The sequence below is a fragment of the Balearica regulorum genome, chromosome 18, assembly GCF_011004875.1.
Source record: "Balearica regulorum gibbericeps isolate bBalReg1 chromosome 18, bBalReg1.pri, whole genome shotgun sequence".
In the NCBI taxonomy this organism is placed as follows: Eukaryota; Metazoa; Chordata; class Aves; order Gruiformes; family Gruidae; genus Balearica; species Balearica regulorum.
Window position 1 is genome coordinate 4,125,342 of NC_046201.1, and position 19,092 is coordinate 4,144,433.

At 37.7% G+C, this 19,092-nt stretch overlaps 1 protein-coding gene across 19 annotated transcripts in view; it reads left to right on the forward strand.

Annotated features, from left to right (window-relative positions):
- BPTF (bromodomain PHD finger transcription factor) overlaps positions 1 to 17,618 on the forward strand; it is a 57,637-nt gene extending 40,019 nt beyond the window's left edge. For 8 of the 19 annotated variants that reach the window (XM_075770771.1, XM_075770762.1, XM_075770767.1 and 5 more), the window contains 11 exons: positions 301 to 524; positions 1,786 to 2,008; positions 2,242 to 3,128; positions 3,868 to 3,950; positions 5,753 to 5,978; positions 6,411 to 6,766; positions 10,121 to 10,294; positions 11,195 to 11,387; positions 12,399 to 12,483; positions 14,326 to 14,512; positions 16,708 to 17,618. In XM_075770771.1, coding sequence (XP_075626886.1) covers positions 301 to 524; positions 1,786 to 2,008; positions 2,242 to 3,128; positions 3,868 to 3,950; positions 5,753 to 5,978; positions 6,411 to 6,766; positions 10,121 to 10,294; positions 11,195 to 11,387; positions 12,399 to 12,483; positions 14,326 to 14,512; positions 16,708 to 16,744 — 2,675 coding nt within the window. In that variant the 3' untranslated portion in view covers positions 16,745 to 17,618. Of the gene's footprint in view, positions 1 to 300; positions 525 to 1,785; positions 2,009 to 2,241; positions 3,129 to 3,867; positions 3,951 to 5,752; positions 5,979 to 6,065; positions 6,767 to 10,120; positions 10,295 to 11,194; positions 11,388 to 12,398; positions 12,484 to 14,325; positions 14,513 to 15,960; positions 16,104 to 16,707 lie in introns of those variants that run through there. The other 11 variants (XM_075770772.1, XM_075770776.1, XM_075770778.1 and 8 more) reach the window with 6 other exon arrangements.
- The last annotated feature ends 1,474 nt before the right edge of the window (positions 17,619 to 19,092 follow it).

Consider the following 19,092-nt stretch of genomic DNA (forward strand, 5'->3'; position numbering starts at 1 on the left):
ACAAACAAAAAGGTTTAGAATAATTGTGCATTGAGAAAGCTTGCACTTAAAAAAAAAAAAAAGCTAAGTGTTTGAAGTACTCCGTAAGTATGTGGATTGAATTAAAATACAAAACATTTTGCAGATGTTTTTCAGTGAACCACACAGACAAATGGTTTGCAAGAAAAATTTATGTGCAAACGGCCGTGTTTGCTTCACTTGTCTGATTATACACTATTGCAAGTTGTGATTCAGAGGTTTGCTGTGCTAATGGTTAAAATGTTGGAAACATGTTTCTCAGCACAAATTACTCTCTTACAGGTCAGACACAGCAAGTGGTGACTCAAATAATCAGGGGTCAGCCTGTCTCAACAGCAGTTACTAGTACCAGCACAGCTTCTTCCAGTGCTGGACAGAAGACAGTCACAAGTCCTGGAACACCACCTCAGCAAATACAGCCACAAACCCCATCACAGCCCCCTCGCCCTCAGCAGGGACAAGTGAAGCTTACTATGGCCCAACTCACACAACTAACACAAGGACAGGTAAAAGATTTTACAGCCTCTGGGCAGGAAAATGTACTAATACTTATGATATATCTTAGCAAGAGTTTGGATTTCAGCAGTGTAATGTATCTGGTCATAAGTTTTATGTTTCAGCCTTCATTTAGGGTGACTGATAGTGTAATTACAGACTGAAAGAAGCTTAAATAGTACATGTAAAGTTTTAAATATCTCTTCCTGTTGTATTGCCCACTAATGAAAATAGCATCAGGAAAGTTTAGCAGTATGAAAAAAAGTCTTTGCATTAATAGCAGTAAGGGACATAATTATTTTGTATGGCCTATTTTGTAGACCCTCAGAACATTATGTTCGTTCCTTGTCTTTTGATTTTGTGCAAAGATTTAGTTTTCATTCATGTTATCCAGAGTCTCAGAGGAAAAATTACAGTATCTGGAACTGGAGGAGGAAAAAGTTCTCACAGCTTCTGCTCAGGTCATGAAGGTCTGTTGGCAAAATTTAAATTTAGAGTCAAGCACAGGATAAAAGTAGACTTCTGTGAGTTACCACAATACCTATTCTTCAAATTATAAATAATATATATAAATGATTGTAATGTACAGGCTGCTTGTTGCCAGATAAGATTTTTTTTTTTTGTAAGTGGAACAAGAACCAGTTCATTTCCACACCAAAAGGCTCAGAAGGATTTTTGCAGGCACCTTATTCTGTTCTATGGCTTCACAAAATGCAGAGTTCTGCATCTAGGTGTTGGGACAATACCCTACCTGCTCGATCACAGAGTTGAGAGTGATGTCATGAGCTGCATAAGTATTAACTTAAGCCACAGAAATTCACAATACATTACAGACTGAACAATCAGTCATGAAGGCTCACAGTTGGGTAGGATCTGTTACACGGTTAGGAAATGTTTTCAGTGCAGAGAACTCTTACACAAACTGTTGGGATTCTTGAGAAAGTAATGAATAGTGCATCTAAAATTGTCCATGCTCTGTATTGCTTGTAAATTCTAGGAACAAAGATGTTCCATTGTAGCTGCTTTCTGGGTAGAGTTCTTGTCAATATTTGGATGAAAATATGCGTAACTACAGCCCAGTAATCTGTTGATGATAGAATTGTCGAAAGAGTATTTTAATATTTCATAATGCTAGTTTTCAATTTTAGGAATCTGGTATGTGGTAAAAGTATTGAATTCTGAAATCCAAAACCCTAATTCTTCTGACTTTCAGCAAAGTCTATCTAAGAAACATAGCACTAATACATCAATATTAACCTTTTTTTTTTTTAGGGTGGCAGTCAAGGATTAACTGTGGTAATTCAGGGACAAGGTCAAACTACTGGTCAATTACAATTAATCCCTCAGGGTGTGACTGTAATACCTGGTCCTGGACAACAGCTTATGCAAGCAGCTATGCCAAATGGTACAATTCAGAGATTTCTTTTCACCCCACTACCAGCAGCTGCTACTACAGCTAGCACAACTACAACAACAGTTTCTACTTCAACCTCAGGTAAGCATTGTTCTGTTCAGGAGAATAAAAGCTTCAATTTCCGTTGCAGGGAGTTTTTATGCAGTTGGAGATGGTCTGTTACCACAGTCAATTTGTTGGAAGTGTATTATAAGCTTAGAAATCTCTTGAATTTCTGCATAGAGCTTTACAGTAGTTCTGGAAAGGTTCAAATTGGTAAGGCTCATAGACGTGTCATCTGGAATGAATGGAATACTTGTTTTTATCCTTCACAGCTACAGGGGAACAGAAGCAAGCTGTACAGGCACAGCCAACATCAGTGCTGCCACCAGTTCAGCCACAGCCTCAGAGTCAGCAGCAAGCCCAGCCTCAAGTGCAGAATCAGAGTACTCAGCCTGCGCCGCTGGCCCAGCCGCAGGCACCTCAGCCAGCACTTCAGCCTGAAACTCAGAGCCAGCCTGAATCTCAGACGCCGGCATCTGTTGACTCTCCAGTCACACCTGAAGCACAATCATCTAAATCTCCAGTTCAGTCTCCAGCACAGACCCAGGCTCAAGGGCAGTCTCCAGTGCAAGTCCAGAGTCAGCCGCAGACTGCAATCCTTCCACAAGGCCAGTCCCAAGTCCAGCCTCGGCAACCAGCTCAGGTGCAGACTACAACCCAACAACAGATTCAGATGCAGCCCCATGCTCCCATACAAATTCAAGCTCAGCTGCAGCAATCACAACCTCAGGTTCAGACTTCAGTCTCAACCCTTCCAACTACTCAAAGTTTAAATCAGGTTCCTGTGCAATCCCCAACTCGTCCTCAGCTGCAACTTCAGCAGCCTCCAACAAAAGTTATTACAGTGCCTCAGCTTCAGCAACAAGTCCAAGTTCTCTCTCAGCTTCAGTCACATGTTGTGGCTCAGATACAAGCCCAACAAGGCAGTGTGCCCCAGCAGATCAAGCTTCAGTTACCTATTCAGATCCAACAAACTAGCCCAGTACAGGCTCACCAGATTCAGAATGTGGTAACAGTTCAAGCAGCTAGTGTTCAGGAGCAGCTGCAGAGAGTTCAGCAGCTCAGGGAGCAGCAACAGAAGAAAAAGCAGCAACAGATAGAAATTAAACGTGAGCACACCCTTCAGGCTTCTAATCAAAGTGACATTATCCAGAAACAGGTAAAGTTAACAGAAGGAAATTAAAACTTAATTAATGAAACAAATCTCATTTTAAATGCCTGTTCTTGTTAACAATGTAAATACATTTGATAGGCAGTTAATTTGATTCTTTCAAAGTTAGTGCACGATTGCTTTTGGCAATTTAATTAAATATTCTAAGTTAATCCAGCACATCAAGTCAGTTGTACCATGTTTGCAGTCTTCTGGCACCTTGATTCGACTTACCACTAGCTGCTGGGACAGTATGTCTTTATTCTCAGTTCAGGAAAGATAGGTTACAGATAGGAGAGCTGATGTTCAGAACACATGTACAGTACTTTCATTGCCTGCTATAGGAAACTGAGGTTTCAAAGAGGTATCTGAAATGTAATGCTGTTGGATGGCTGCGGGGCTTAAAAAAAATAGACTCTTACCATTTTTTTTTTAAATAAAACAACCAGTCACTGAAGAAATACTGTCAATTTACATTTAGTCCCTAGGTTTAAACTCGACCTAAGCAAAATATCCTGTTCTGTGGGGGAGTGGAGGTGATATTAGTTTTCAATTTCATTTTCAATTTTCAAATAATTACTTTAAACAAGCACTTGCCCCCCTCAATAAAATCAGTTTTATTTTGTCACTTACTGAAATAAATAATGCTTTCTCTTTAACTTAGGAAATGTCCTGGTTCTCCCAGTAATACTATGAAATACTGGCTAAAGTTTTCATATTTTATTTTGGATTCTGTATCATCCTGCAGGTGGTTATGAAACAGAATGCTGTCATAGAACACTTGAAACAGAAGAAGACACTGACTCCAGCTGAGAGGGAAGAAAATCAGAGGTGAATATGCATCATAGTGCATCTTTAGTTGTGAAAGTTTTATGTTTATAACATCTTTTAATGGTGTTATAGTAAAACACTGGTTTGTAAAAACCTGCGTAAAGAAATTTTTCTATTTTAAAATTGGTTAAAGTAACACTCGAAAGTAACTTTCATAATATTCTTAACTTTAATTGAATCCTGTATATTTTCAATTTTATTTTGATTATATGTTTTTAAAGTGAAATGTTGTATTGCATGTGTCTGGAGCTTGCCACAGTTCTTAAATTCAAGGTAAAATCCATTCTTAAAGGAGCACAGAATGGAGAATTAATGGTTCTGCTGCAGAAAAGCCTGGGTTTTGTTTGTCCTTTATCATGGCAGTTTATTTCCATTCTTGTCCACTGTACATCCCACTCTACAGAAGGAAATGGAGAGTTGGAAGAAAGTTCTGTTCGACAAACTAGAGTTTATACTTGAAGCTGATAAACACAAATTTGGAGTGTTTGTCATTTGTCTTGGGGTTATTTTGGTGACTCCTCGCTCATGCAGTTGCTTCAATTGGATAATCACAAGTGTGTGTTGTCAGATAGTAAGAAAAAGAATAGGTTTTTTATAAAATTTTGATCATCAAATCGGAGTGCAAGCTTAGTTGATTACAACAGTATAACTAGGTGCTACTCAATGCTCACAGTTGCATAGAGAATAAGATGTATTGTCTTATACTCTTCATTTAATGGTGTCAGACAGCCAAATTGGTATGTAGACTGACAGAAGTCCAGTTTAAAAAAAAAAAAAATAAAAAAAAATTCTCACTAGCTTGATTCATGGTACAGCTGTCTTTCTTTCTCACTGATTTTCTTCTCCAAGAATGTACTTTGGGTATCTTACCTGGTGAAAAAACAGACTAAACCAAGTAGATATAGTGCAGATAAGAAAAGCAAAGTAAACAAAATTGTATGGCCCTACAAACCAGCTAGCATCTGGTAGTATGTCTGAGCCTAAGCGTACAGAGTTAGCAGCAGCTACTTGTCCCGGCCATTGCCATTTTGTTGTTTGCTTTCAGGTCAGAGTTATTTTTCATGGTCGCTCTGGCAACAAGAAGCACTTAGTTTTCTAGTGGATTTGAAATAGAATGAGAAGGGAAAAATAAATTCAGGAGAACCAAAATACATTAATTTCCTAATTGAAATATAAAGCAAAATAAATGAAAATTGCAGAACAAGAACAAGCAGGAAAAGAGATTTATAGTTGAGTGTACAACAAGCAGATAAAAAATTAATCCTGAGTTGTCATTAGTGAAGAAATGGGGAACTGTTTTATAGTGAATTCTATACACTGAAAAATATTTGTCAGTCCTTATGCCAACACAAAAACTTAGTAATATTTGGTGGTCACTGGAGGGTGGAAACATATGTTTTGGATGAAGTTACAGGCTTCCAACTTGCTTTCATCCTACATCAGAATAAACAAAATCCAGCTCTTTCAAACATGTTTGTGGAAACAATTGAGTGAAAATATCTCTCATCGTACTAAAGCCTAAGCTTTATTAGGAGTTTGTAGGGGAAGGGCAAGAATGATTGGTACTCAGATCAGTTAAAGGAAATTGGGACTGGCCCTCTTGAGCCTAAGTAGGGGCTTGATCTCTCCCAGTGGTGTTCTAGTAAATAAGTATGAGTGGGAGCGATGTGCGTTACATCTTAAGAAACGTAATAATTTAGCTGGCAACTTGCAGAGACTGGAGAATTAAATGATTCTGCATTCTCAGCCGGGGATAAATAGGCAACTCGGCACAATGTACTCTTCCTTTATTTCTTCCCCAGAATGATTGTGTGCAACCAAGTGATGAAATATATTCTGGATAAGATAGACAAAGAAGAAAAACAGGCAGCTAAGAAACGAAAGCGAGAAGAGAGTGTAGAACAGAAGCGTAGTAAACAGAATGCTACTAAGCTCTCAGCTCTGCTTTTCAAGCATAAAGAGCAGCTGAAAGCTGAAATATTGAAAAAAAGAGCACTTCTGGACAAAGATCTACAAATTGAAGTGCAGGTAAGGACAGTTATTCTCAAAGACTAATGTAATTTTAAGCTGAGGAGAGCATTTCTGTGTTAATCTTTAATTTATCTGTTTGCTCAGTGAGATTTTAAGGAAACATACAGGAAAGAAGTTCTGGTTGTGGACGCGTGGATCTCTGTGAAGCTAGTATATGTCTTTTTTATGCTTCTTGTTTTTATCTGGACTGAAATTACCTTGTTTCCTGAAACAGCTTCTGATAAATTACAGCCAATGGGTCACAGTAGGCCAAGTGTGTCATCTCTTATGTGAACTGTAGGTTAAGCATATTTAAAAAATTGCATATTTAAATGGCTTTAATTATTTCCTTTTGGTTAAGCATGGGGTTTTATGTCTAGATTTTAATCCTGTCCTGGAATAATCAGATGAGGTGCCTCCCTCTCTATTTATTCATTTAATATACTTCAGGAGGAGCTAAAGAAAGACTTGACTAAAATTAAGAAAGAAAAAGAAAAAGCCCAGGCAGCTGCTGCAGCAGCAGCAGCTGCGGCGGCTGCAGCCGCAGCTGCAGCTGCTGCACCGCCGCCGCCGCCGCCACCATTGCCGCCGCCACCACCACAGCAACATGCAGCCAGCGTCACCTCCTCCTCCTCCTCCACCACGGTCCCAATGCCAGTATCCTCCCAGAAGAGAAAGCGAGATGAGGAGAAAGATTCATCAGCTTCCAAGTCTAAGAAAAAGAAAATGATTTCTACTACCTCAAAGGAAACAAAGAAGGACACAAAGCTTTACTGCATCTGTAAAACGCCTTACGATGAGTCTAAGTGAGTAGCGAACGCCACAGCCTTTTACTGTGTGTTCTTAGCTGTAGGTTTAGTATGTAGCTGTTAGTGCAAGGTAGTTCTAGAATTGGAGATAGAGTATCAGGTGTTATTGCAGTGATCACTAAGGTATAAAGAATAAAGTCTGTTTTCCACTAGCAGTTACAAAAGTATTAACATACTCGATTTATACTATTAATGTACGCAGTTTATATTTTTACTTGTTTGCATGTTTCCATTGTATGACCTTTCTGTCTCACATGCACATACTCTTTTTTCTTTTTTCCTCCGCTCTGTTATTCTTTCTTTTGCCGTTTTGCCTCTGCCTCGGAAGCAAGTGACAAGTTGGTTTGAGCAATTTCTTGTGAACAAGTAGCTGATGTTCCTTTAGAAATAGTTTTGGTACCGTTTCCCAATAAATGACCTTTTTTTTTTTTTTTTTTTTTTTTTGGTAAGTCAATAGCCAATAGAGGGGGTTCCAAGTTACCAGACTGCAGTTCACTTTGGACAATGTTTCCACTAGCAATGGTTTCAATGTGTTATAATTTATATCCCAGGGTGAATAAAAAATGAATATGTAAGCATTTGACAAAGTGAAAACTGCACTTTTCTGTAGTTTGATTCTGACTGTGAATAAGGAGAAATATTTATGCTACGTACAAAGTTTGTGAAGAAATTTAGTAAGTGGTGGAGCAGAAGTGGATTGCAAGGGGATAGCATTATGCATTCCTGCTTAAGCTAGAAGTGACTAACATCAGTAGTTAGTAATGGTTAACATCTGATAGCTGTGTAGAGATGGGTGTAAAATAAATTTGGCTTCAGAGCAATTCCAAGTGAGTATGTATCTGTTCAACAAGTGACAATACCAAAAAGTATTAATTGGTGCTATTTGGTGGTGGTTTAAAAGCTGGTAACAGAAAGAAACAGTAGAGGTGGAGTAGTGCTTTTGCTGCAGTAATGGTCTTTCATTCCAAATTTAGGGCCAGCACTAGAGGATCGCTTGAGGTTCCTTCTAGCCTTTTTGGTTATTAACTACTGGGTTTTTTTAAATGAATTTGAGGTCTTTGGTGTTTTCTCACTTTGGTTGTCCAGTAGCTCTGACCATTATATCAGTGTGAGAAATTGGACTGCGCTCTCTGCCATCCCTGCAGAAATAGTGGGCTTCTGATGCCCTGGTTGTTAATTCACTATTGCTTCCAAGGGACGTCCCCTATCTCACTTCAAGTAAGAATGTTGCATCAGGCTTTCTGTCATCCAGTAAACTTAGGAGGATACCCTGATCTCATTTTGTTGTGACACCAACCAACGGTCTGTGTATTACTGCTTCTATTGTTAGTAAGCAATAGAACTGTCACAAAAATGAGACAAGATGAACAAATTCTGTGAGCGAAAGAATTTGATTGTCAGACTAACTCTTTCTGTTGGCTCCAGTGGGCATTTGAGTAAGCCGATGAAAAATGTGGTCATAGAGTGAATTTTGTAGCCCGAATCAAGAACTGTGCTTAAATGCATGGCACGACACGTCAAGAAAATGAATAACTAACTTAGTCTCCTTAGCAATATGATTCAATTCTGCTGCTTTTCTTTTTGTGAATTCTGAATTTTATGTTCTTACAAATGATGACTCTACTGTTGAAGTACATTATCCTTTCACTATTTGGAAAGAGATTAGTCAAGTTTTAAAACAGTTTTCTGGTAAGCATTTTATTTTCATATATATATAGGCATCAGGTACTCCTCTTCATGCTGGTGTCTCTTTTCGACTTCCGAAAAAATAGATGTGCTGCTTGAAAAGCTAATTTGTGGTATATTATGAATACCCTATGCATTTTTTAGGATGTAGTAAATCCTCAAAGGTCATTCAGTGCTGTGTATTTTACTGCAAATCTCTTATGTTTAGTTCTCATTTGTGACACCCCAGGGTTGTAGGGATTTGCTCATACTGTTTTCGAGGATGGTCAGTAAGGGTATCCTTCTAAGATTCCTACTTAGATTTCAACTTACTTGTTAAAGCATCATGTGACACCTGTTCCGCATTCCAGCAGCAAGGCTTAGCATCTACACGTAGACATAAATGTGCGTCCAGATCGCCAGGAGCAGGCAGACACAGTCCCTCTTGGGAAGAGGATACAGGCTGCATCATGGTTGATAGTTGTCAGAAGGAGCTATAGCTGCCCATTCTTTACAGAAGCTTGGGGTGTGTGATGCTTTTTTTTTAGGATTTTTCTAACTGAAAATTAAGAGAAAAGGCAGGATCTGAGTATCTGGGATGTATGCAGAGGCCCAGGAAATGAGAGATGCTTGTTCTGTGGAACACCTGCTAGCTACTGTCCTGTTGCAAGTGTGTTCTGTCGGGTGCGTGGTGCTTGCAGACTGACAAACGAGGATGGCAGAATTCATACAGCAGCACGTGGCAGGTGGTTGGCTGTCTCGGAAATCTAGGAAGATCAAGGTTCTGAGTCAGCTTGCTTTTGCTTAGGCAGAGAGAATGGATGTGTAACTTCGCCCATCTGGTTGATTGTCACTAGTCATAGGTATGTTTTGAGATATCCATACACAAAATGTCAAACATCCTTGCATAATATTTTACAGTTTTGTCACATCATTCTGTGCAAGGTCCCATTCACATGATTCTGTACCTGGTTCCCTTCACTTCGTGTCATACCATATCTGGTTCCGTCACATAGCCGTGTCTGAGAGTAGACATTGTTCTCTGAAAAACGGTCCACATTCCAATTTGTTGCAATTTTGAGTAGTTTAATATCTGTTTTTCAGTGCCCCCACTTTCCCCCCCAAAAGATAAAATTGACAACCATGTCCTGACCCGATTTTCTTTCATATCATGTTATACCAATATGTATTCTACACATGGCTGGTATGCATGTTCTTCGTAGTATACTTGTAACTCCTAGTTGGTGTTTGCGCTTTGCTTTTGTTTTTTTTAAATTAACTGAGACCTACATTTTCAAATCTTAAAGATATGTTTCAGTGGCTTATGAGCTACGGTTTTGAAAATGTAAATCTTTTTCTTTGGCCTTGTCTTTTTGTGCCTTTTACAGTTTTTCACACACACATTGGAGACATACATTTTTAGCCCAGTTTTGTCAAAGTCTGGTTACATATTGATGTGCATTTTAATGAACTGTCAATTTAAGATTGACCCAAGTGACCTTACTGACAGTATAGCCGCAGCATGAGATAGTCTGTAAGGCTAGAATGCTAGGAAGCAGGGAAACTGAGACAGAAAACTGAAGAAAGTAGGCCAGCGAGAAAGTGCATCAGAGAGAAATGCAGGGAAAAGTGCCATGCCATTTGAAATGACAATTACATTGTCATTTTCATTGTGAATGCTTTTAGGTTCTATATTGGCTGTGATCTTTGTACTAACTGGTATCATGGAGAATGTGTTGGCATCACAGAAAAGGAGGCTAAGAAAATGGATGTGTACATCTGTAATGATTGTAAACGGGCACAAGAGGGCAGCAGTGAGGAATTGTACTGTATCTGCAGAACACCTTATGATGAGTCACAGTGAGTTCTGATAAGAACCTCTTATTTAATGTTTAGGTAGCAAACTGCTCTGACTGTGGTTACCTGTTCCTTGCAAAGAAAAAAAAGAAGTTATTCTGCATATGTTGTATTCATTCGTAATACAAATTGCTTTTCAGTAATTGTCTTCCTCTTCAAAAATGTTTCTGTACAGTAAATGTTTAGGAAAAGTGAAGTTTTCAGGGTGGTCAAAATGTGTTGGGGTTGTTTTGTTTAAAAAAAAAAAAAAAAAGACACCATGTACTTTAAATTTGGATTAATTTTAATTTTTTTCCTTTTTTTTTTTTTTAAACAAAGGAGAATTAGAAGGCTTAAAAGACAAACATAGTATTTAGTGGATTTTTTTTGTGCTTTAGTCTGATCTGGATAGAAAGCATAACTTGAGTATGGGGGTATATGGTTGGTATGTCTTTCTGTAAGGCTTTGTGTCATAGAATACCCCTTCTGTATTCAAGTACAAGACTGAAGCTCCTATATGAAAAATGTTTGTACAGAGTGAAACAAGAGCCCTAGCTGTAGTCCAGTTTGTGTAAAATGTATATTGAATTGTTTTGGAATACTGGTTGGGTGAGACTTCTGGCATTATACTGTTGCTTTCAACTCTAAAGCAGAGGAATGATTTTTGAAATCTTGATTGCTTGAAAGTGCCTAGTATCAAATTTAGAGACTAATTTTGAAATGGTCTGTAATTTAGCCTGTTTGTAAATACAAAAGCAGTTTGAGTAGCGTAATTAGAATTTGTCAGTCTGAAATACTACGTTACACTGTTGTATTTAATCATGCCAAGTATCTGCTTGTGTGCAGGGGATTGCAGGTTTATGTATTTAAATGTAACCTTTAAATAAATAGATCAAGTCACTAACATTTTTTTGGATCTTGCAGATTTTACATTGGCTGCGACCGATGTCAGAACTGGTATCATGGGCGCTGTGTTGGCATTTTACAAAGTGAGGCAGATCTCATTGATGAATACGTATGTCCACAATGTCAGTCCACAGAAGATGCCATGACTGTACTCAGTCCACTAACTGATAAAGATTATGAAGGTTTAAGAAGAGTACTACGTTCCTTACAGGTGAGAATAAGGATTGCACTAAAGTGCTTTAATGTATAGGACATACCATCTGAGTCTTGGAGTAGGTTTTGATTTCTCTTCCAGTTGTTTGAGACTTTTAAAAAAGGAAATAGCAAAGTGCTGTTTTTTTTTTTTTATTGGTGAGAAATGCCGCTTTGTCATGATCAAACTTGACTGGCATTTACAATAATTTGACATTTACAATAATTAGGATATCACTGCTTCTGAGTTAGTGAAACTAAACAATGTGTTCCATGGCAGGCTTTTAAAGGAAGCAGGGTTACTTGGAATACCCAAAGGCAGAGCAGTCACCTAACTGCATGGGATGTAGAAATTGCCATGTTCTGTTCTCGGATTAGTTGTATGTGATTGCTGATCTACGCGTCTGTACTTTAATCTCAGAGTTACTAATTTCAATAGTGTTCTCAGCACGTTATTACCAGCATGTGAACAATGGCATCCTGATAACAAGAATCACATCACAGTCTGTTACAGTGTATTTCTAGTTTATCTGTCACTCCCAAATATAATTTCTGCTCTAACTGTAAAGAATTTTCAAGAATTTTAATAAAATAATTGTGTGGTAGCAGAGATCCTCAGCAAGTAATATTTTGTATAGTTCTACATTTTACAGACATGTATGAAAACAAATTAATTTCAGAGTACTTGGAACGTGAAAGCAGTGGGCCATTTCTAGGTGTGAATTGCCACGTGCTCTCAGTAAATTCATGACGTACTTTCCTAGGCAGCCTGTTTAGCACAGAATCCCCTTATGTCTGAATTTCACGTTTTCCTGTTTTGTAGACCAACTACTCAGTCATTGACATTGAGCTTTAAAACTTTACCCAGTCGCCAGATGAGAACTAGTTACCTTTTCATACAATGCTGCACTTCTTCCTTAAATTCAGTTCTAGACCCCAACAGATAAAAGTGTAATGAAAACATTTAGCTACTAAATGGTGCTAATTTCACTTAATTGTGTTTTGTAATTATGTTGTGTTTTCCTGACAGGCTCACAAGATGGCATGGCCATTCCTAGAACCAGTAGACCCCAACGATGCACCAGATTATTATGGTGTTATTAAAGAACCAATGGGTAAGTGTTCCTGAGCAATAGCGTGAGTGAGTGGACTTGGGTCTTTGTATAGCAAATTAATTACCTGTTGACCGTTTCCATCCAGGGATCTTTAAAGCTGTGTTTTCCAGAACACAGGGCTTTTGCAGTTAGGCACACAAGACAATGTGATTTTTTCATTGATATATTCAGAAGTTCATGAGGGTTAATATATCTACTTCTAGGCTGAGTCCTTAACACTAAATACTGTCAGTCTAACATATAAAATGTGAAATTCAGTGCAGCAGTAGGACAGAATTCTTGGGGTTTAATTACTTTTTTTCAAGAGGACAGTTTTGCTGTGTTTTGCTTTGCTTGGTTTTTTTTCTGCCTCAGTTCCTCCTACAAAGCGTGGGGTATGTACTCTAGAGCTTGAGGAGGAAGTGGTGCTAATACAGTTACATGTGACATGCAGCTTAAGATGGAGTTGGAAATTATCTGATTTGAGAGTATACTAAATTTCTTATTATATGTAATTAGTCTTTAAAGCTCTAAGAACAAGAACTGTCTCATGTTGTATATGTGGGGCAAGGTGGAAGAGGAGATGCTGCAGCTTTACTGTTTTACTCTGGTCTTATTAGACTTGACCAGTCAGCTAGGAATAAGTTTAGATCTACACTGAGTGTGAAACCTCTCAGGAAAATCTACCTCCTGCAAGACACGGTTATTCCTTTCCTTCCAGTTATCAAAGCAATACCTTTTCATATGTCTAAATGAGAGTTAGTCTAACGTTTGAGCTTTCCCACCTGCTCCTCACTGACCCTAGAAATAGGAAAGTTAAACTTAGTATCTTGGCAAAATTGCAGTATGTTGACTGTAAATAATACTTTGCTTAGAAATCATGTCCTTTTTTGTTCCAAAGTTTTGGATTGTGCTGTTATGAAAATAGTAAACAACTACTGTTCTATCATTGGTGGGTTAAAGTTTATAAGGAAAGCTCAAATAATAATATAATAATTAATTCAATATGATTGAATGGGAAAAAAAAGTGCATTTAGCCCATTCTGACTTAACTAGCAGGAAAACACACTTGTAAGTATACGAGTAAATATGTGTAAAATACACTGGGTAATCCAGCCCCATCTATGTTTGTTTTCACACATTCTGGCATTACTGACATTTCAAAGTAAGCACTTTAAGGGCATTTTCCAATGGCAGGTCATTGTTTTTCCAGCTAAAAGTGCCACTGTACGTTTAGACAGCTATATTTATAATCGGCAGTTCTCATTCCTCTCCCTCTTTTTAATTTACATTTGCATTACAATAGGACAATTACTGCTTACTTCACCATTCCAGTCTCATTAACGTGTCTAGTCAGTACAAATGAGAGCCACAAGCACTTTGCATGGTCCTGCACTTGAAATCTTTCATCTCTGCCATGTGGTAGTGTGCACATGCCCGTGCAAATTGATGATTCATTCAAAGCAAGTCATGAATTCAAATAGAAAATGATCAGAAGGTTTAGATAGCTGTTACATGTATACATATGACTCTGTTTCAGTGGGGGCTGTAAAAAAAATAAAATACAAGTAACTGAATCCCAATTATCTGACATTTTTTTCCATAATTTCCTCAGAAAAAGCAAATAGTTCCCTGCAAAGACCCAAGTTTTCCAAGGTCACTTTGATACTCGCATTTTAATTTAGCTGCGCATGACATACTCATGCATAAGTGTTTATTCTGAAGGAGACTTGCTGGTGTCACCACCTCAACAACCAGCATTCCTGGAAAAGCAGCTAACCTAGACAGGCTTTGTTTCCCACAATGTGAACTTCTGCTGGGGATGAAAATGTCTCATTTTAATAATCTTTGGTTTCTTTAAAGACCTTGCCACCATGGAAGAAAGAATACTGAAACGTTACTACAAAAAGGTCACGGAGTTTGTGGCAGATATGACCAAAATTTTTGATAACTGTCGTTACTACAATCCAAGTGACTCCCCTTTTTACCAATGTGCAGAAGTTCTTGAATCATTCTTTGTACAGAAACTAAAAGGATTTAAGGCAAGCAGGTAAGCTAAAGTCTTCCTAATCATAGATGTTCTGTTGTCCTCTAAAATCTCCTTACTGCTTTAAAAGCTTACCTTGCGTTCATACAGGGATTTGCCTCTCCGTGCACTTTCCTGGACAACTGCTGTTCTTTTAAAGGAAAACCAAATCTGTTCTATAATAGCCAGCTATCATTTTCTGTCAAAATTAAGGCTTAAATATGATTTTGTGGAGGTTACTTTGTAATGTTTGTTCAAAATGAGCTATTAGATGCAAATTTGGGCAGCATCATAAATGTAGAAAATTTGAATGACACTTCAAGTCATTGCTGCAGAGAACTTGATGAGAGTAATTTCTGATCAGGACAAATACAGTGTTCTGAGTTCTGATAATGCTCTACTGCACAGTAAATACTTTTCAGATGCTAAAAAGAGACAGTCCTTCTGTGAAGCTTATAATCCAATGAAAGAAGTTAAAATGCTTTAGTTTTTACTACTTCTCTCATCTTTTTGTAACTTACCATATTTGAAACAGAGGGAATAAGTAAGTTTTAAAGTAGGGTATGGGAAAACTAAACAGCATTCAAAATTTACTATTTAAAAATCAGACTTTCTGTTTTTTAATGTTTTTCTGTAGAAGGATCAATGTAGAATATTTCCCTAACACAGACATTCCTGAAAAAAATAGGCAACTCTACTACAGTTTTTTTCTGTTGTTGATTCTGCCTAGTAACACGTGCATGGGAGTTCTATGGCACTAGTCAAATTATCACCTGGGATTTCCTACAACTGTTCCTAAACCCAGCTTACTCAAAACACTAACGGAATATACAGACTTCTCCTCTGTCACTGCTGTACTCCAACAGGAGCCAACTTTAACCAAGTTACAAATGTTGGATGCCTTTCAGCGTTACTCAGAAATTGTCTATGTGTAGTAGTTAACTTTGTCCATCTGACTGTAACAGTCAAAACTATAACAGACTGCTAGTCTAAGACATTCATGCAGGATTATATCAATTTGTAATGAACTAAATTGAAAGCTTCACTTTATATCTGTTGTTGTGGAAGCTGTCTGATTTTCATAGAATCATAGAATGGTTTGGGTTGGAAGGGACCTCAGAGATCATTTAGTTCCAACCCTCCTGCCATGGGCAGGGACACCCTCCACTAGAGCAGGTTGCCCAAAGCCCCATCCAGCCTGGCCTTGAGCACTTCCAGGGATGGGGCCTTTTCTGTATGCACCGAGAGTAGGACTGATAAGAAGGGATGAGATCAAATGAATTAGTCCAGCATTTTTCTTTCCAGTGTCATACCGTATTGATGATTTTTATCGGGTAGTTTTCAACTCATGTTTCTGTCATCTTGCTGTAGCTGGTTATCCAGCAGTCACTGCTTGCACACTAATTTCATTGCTGCATCTTATTTGTTATTGTTTTTCATTTATACCATCCATGTTCTTTCTTTTCTTGCAGATTGTGATATCTTTAGTCTGAACTTTTAAACTGGAATCAGAACTGGATGTTGGGGTCACTTTCTTTTATTGTACAATTCGATGACATTAAACTGCCCTAAAAATCCAGATCATTTGTCTAAATGTTGTTGGGTTTTTGTTTTTTGTTACCAGCAGCCATGCTGGTAAACATAACTGTATTAACAAAAAAATTGTCCCATTCCTCGAATACTGTATTGAGAAAAATGAAAAATTCATCTTGGAAACCATGTATTTTATTGTTTTATTTTCGGTCACTAATAAAACTGTGAATGTCAAAGAGGAGTTTTGCTGAACTCTGATTAGCAAAAATGTGATTTTTAACATGCCTGTTCAGGTTTTTTTATTAAGTTAATCCCAAGCCTTCTTGGTAAATTGAAGCAAAGTATACCTTATACATATTCACAATTAAAAATGTCTTTTTGCTTTCCTTTTGATGGACTACTATTATGTAAATATGAGAGTAAAACTGATTTCAGGCATTTTGGAATATTCCAGTGACACACTGCATTTTACAAGTACTGAAATATTTGTATACGGTAGGAGAAAATGTGCTTAAAATTCAGAGAGGATTATTTTAAGTGTTCTTTTTTCTGAAGGGGGAAAAATTAAATGGAAGCAGCATGGTGGTAAGTCCCTCGCTGTGATTTACCCTTGGCAAGACCTTGCAGCAACTGTGTTCTCCAAAACGAAGGGTGCTTAATTCTTCACTTTCTTCTGTATTCTGCAGGTCCCATAACAACAAACTGCAGTCTACAGCTTCTTAGAGTTCAGCGTGTTAACCTAACACACGAGCAAGAATCTGGTTGTCTGAAAATTTTTAATTAAGAAGCCAGATGTTTTTAGTCAGGTTATCCTGACAAGACTTGATGTAAACTGCGTTTTTATTGGTCACAACAGTCAAATTCTATTCTTGGCTTATTTTGTCCAAAGGACAAAGAAATAAAAATCAGCAGCACCACTTTCTTGTCAAGATCAAATTGTTGTACTATTGTGGCAGGAAGCAGGAAAACTTTGTTTTGTTGAAGGAGAGAGAAAGAGAGCAAGAAAACAGATACAGTAAATGGGGTCACGTTTAACTCCATGGAAATGCCACGTCTGTTCTTCAGTGAAGAAGCTGGTTTAAAGTCCACACAGAAAACTTTGACTGTATTTATTTATTGTTGCAAAAAAGACGCTTTTTTATTGCTGCCCTCATTTGTCAGCTAATTATTTTTTCTTATAAAATCCAGCCCCGGTTACATGTAATCCATTCTGTATCTTAACATGATTCCTGTAGGTAAAAGTACAAGAAGACCTCTAGATGTCTTTTCTTTCTATGAAAGGAGCTGCTATGTACACATGTGCACACACACAGAACTGGGAATCAACAATGAGTTTATCATTCATGGTAGATAAAAACAATTAAGCTTGCATAAAAGTTGGGCTAAGTGGTCATGGACTACAGACTCTGTTGCCTTGAATATAACAGTACAATTTGTCATTTACTCTGCACCAGACTGAAATGAGTAAAATCTATTTGAAGGTATCTTGTTTGTAAACATTTGTCAGATTCTAATTTTTTTCTTTTGTATTAAAATTCAAAATATGGATGTATATGAAACAAAATAAATGGAGATAATTGTTCTCCCCACAGACGTAGGTGTCTTTGAGTGTGCGCTAATACGTTTGTAACGCTTTGGGGATCTGTTCGGATATTTCAAGTAAGAGGGGAGGGAAGTGGCCAAGGAAGATCTGACTTGATTTTGCTCCAAAGGTAGCGTTTAGTACATTTCATTCTTAAGCAGCTGTTATCCCTTTATAAAATTACTACAATGGTGCCAAAATTGTTGTAACAGATAAGGTGGTAGGAAGGATTTTGTGAAATGTCACTGCCCACCGCTGAATTAAGTGATATTTTGCCAAGTACCCTAGGAATGTAAAGCGTAATTGTATCTGCGAAAGGCGTTCTGGACTGCTTCGTGGTTTCCTGTGTGAGGAGCACTACAGTGAGGGATAAATTGAAGTCGCAAGAAGATGCAAATTGCAGATGACGTTGCCATTTCTTTCCGATCTATCACTTTTTGCGTTGCCTATATAAATGACTTGCTCACGTGACCTGTCTGTAGTTCTCAGCCATGGTTTGTACGCAGCTCTTCAACCAACTTTAGCTTTTGCACTAATTCACAGTTAACTTCTGTTCTACACAGCGATCTGGGCTTTACCCAACGTATGGACAAGCTCCTTTTGGGTTTAACCTCACACCTTGCTATGCAAGAACCTCTTCTGTTATTTTTCTTAAAAAGATGTTGCTACTGACCACACTTTCTTACACTTACAGGCTCAGGTGTACAGGTTCTTCTGGGATAATTTTATCTAATAAAACCAGTGGGGGGTTTTGTACATACAAATGTTGTCATTTAACCTATATGTGAAAATTAAAAATAATTGTTCAATGTGAAAACAATAATCCATTTATGCTTTTTAAAGTTAAAGAAGAGTTAGCGTTTAGATTATGTTGTCCTTTGACTTTTAAAAAAAATGCTGCACATTGTATGCATTGTGTTTTTAATGCAAAAAGGAAAAACTTTTAACAGCATTTGAACATATCCTGCATCTCATCAAAACTTCACAGTATTTCTGTACTATTTATTCATCTAAAAATATATATATGACATCGTTTAAAACTTTCCTACCTGTAGGCAATAGATTGCTATGCTTTTAACAAATTGTGGCAAACTGAAGAGTACTTTTTTGTACCTTATAGGACACATCATCCTAGACAAATAAAGTAATGTGTTTGACATTGATTTGGTGGTGTTTCTAATGAAACATGTGACAGTGGTATCATATGTAGGTCTTGGCTTTGCCAGATCAGATATAATTGCCAGTGAATTGGGTCGATTAGGGAACTAATCCATACATACGTTATAATCTTGCTGTGAGAGCCTTCGTTAGGGGTTTCAATTGCCGCGGAGTAGGCCGAGGTACCTTTCTTGATGCATTAGTGGTGATCTTTTATAGTAAAATGGTGTGACTGAAAATACATAGCTCTTGTCATTAATACCCACCTTCCTTAAAAGCAGGGTAAATTCAGAAGATTTGTGATCCCTGTTCACTCCTCCTCCTCTTTGTA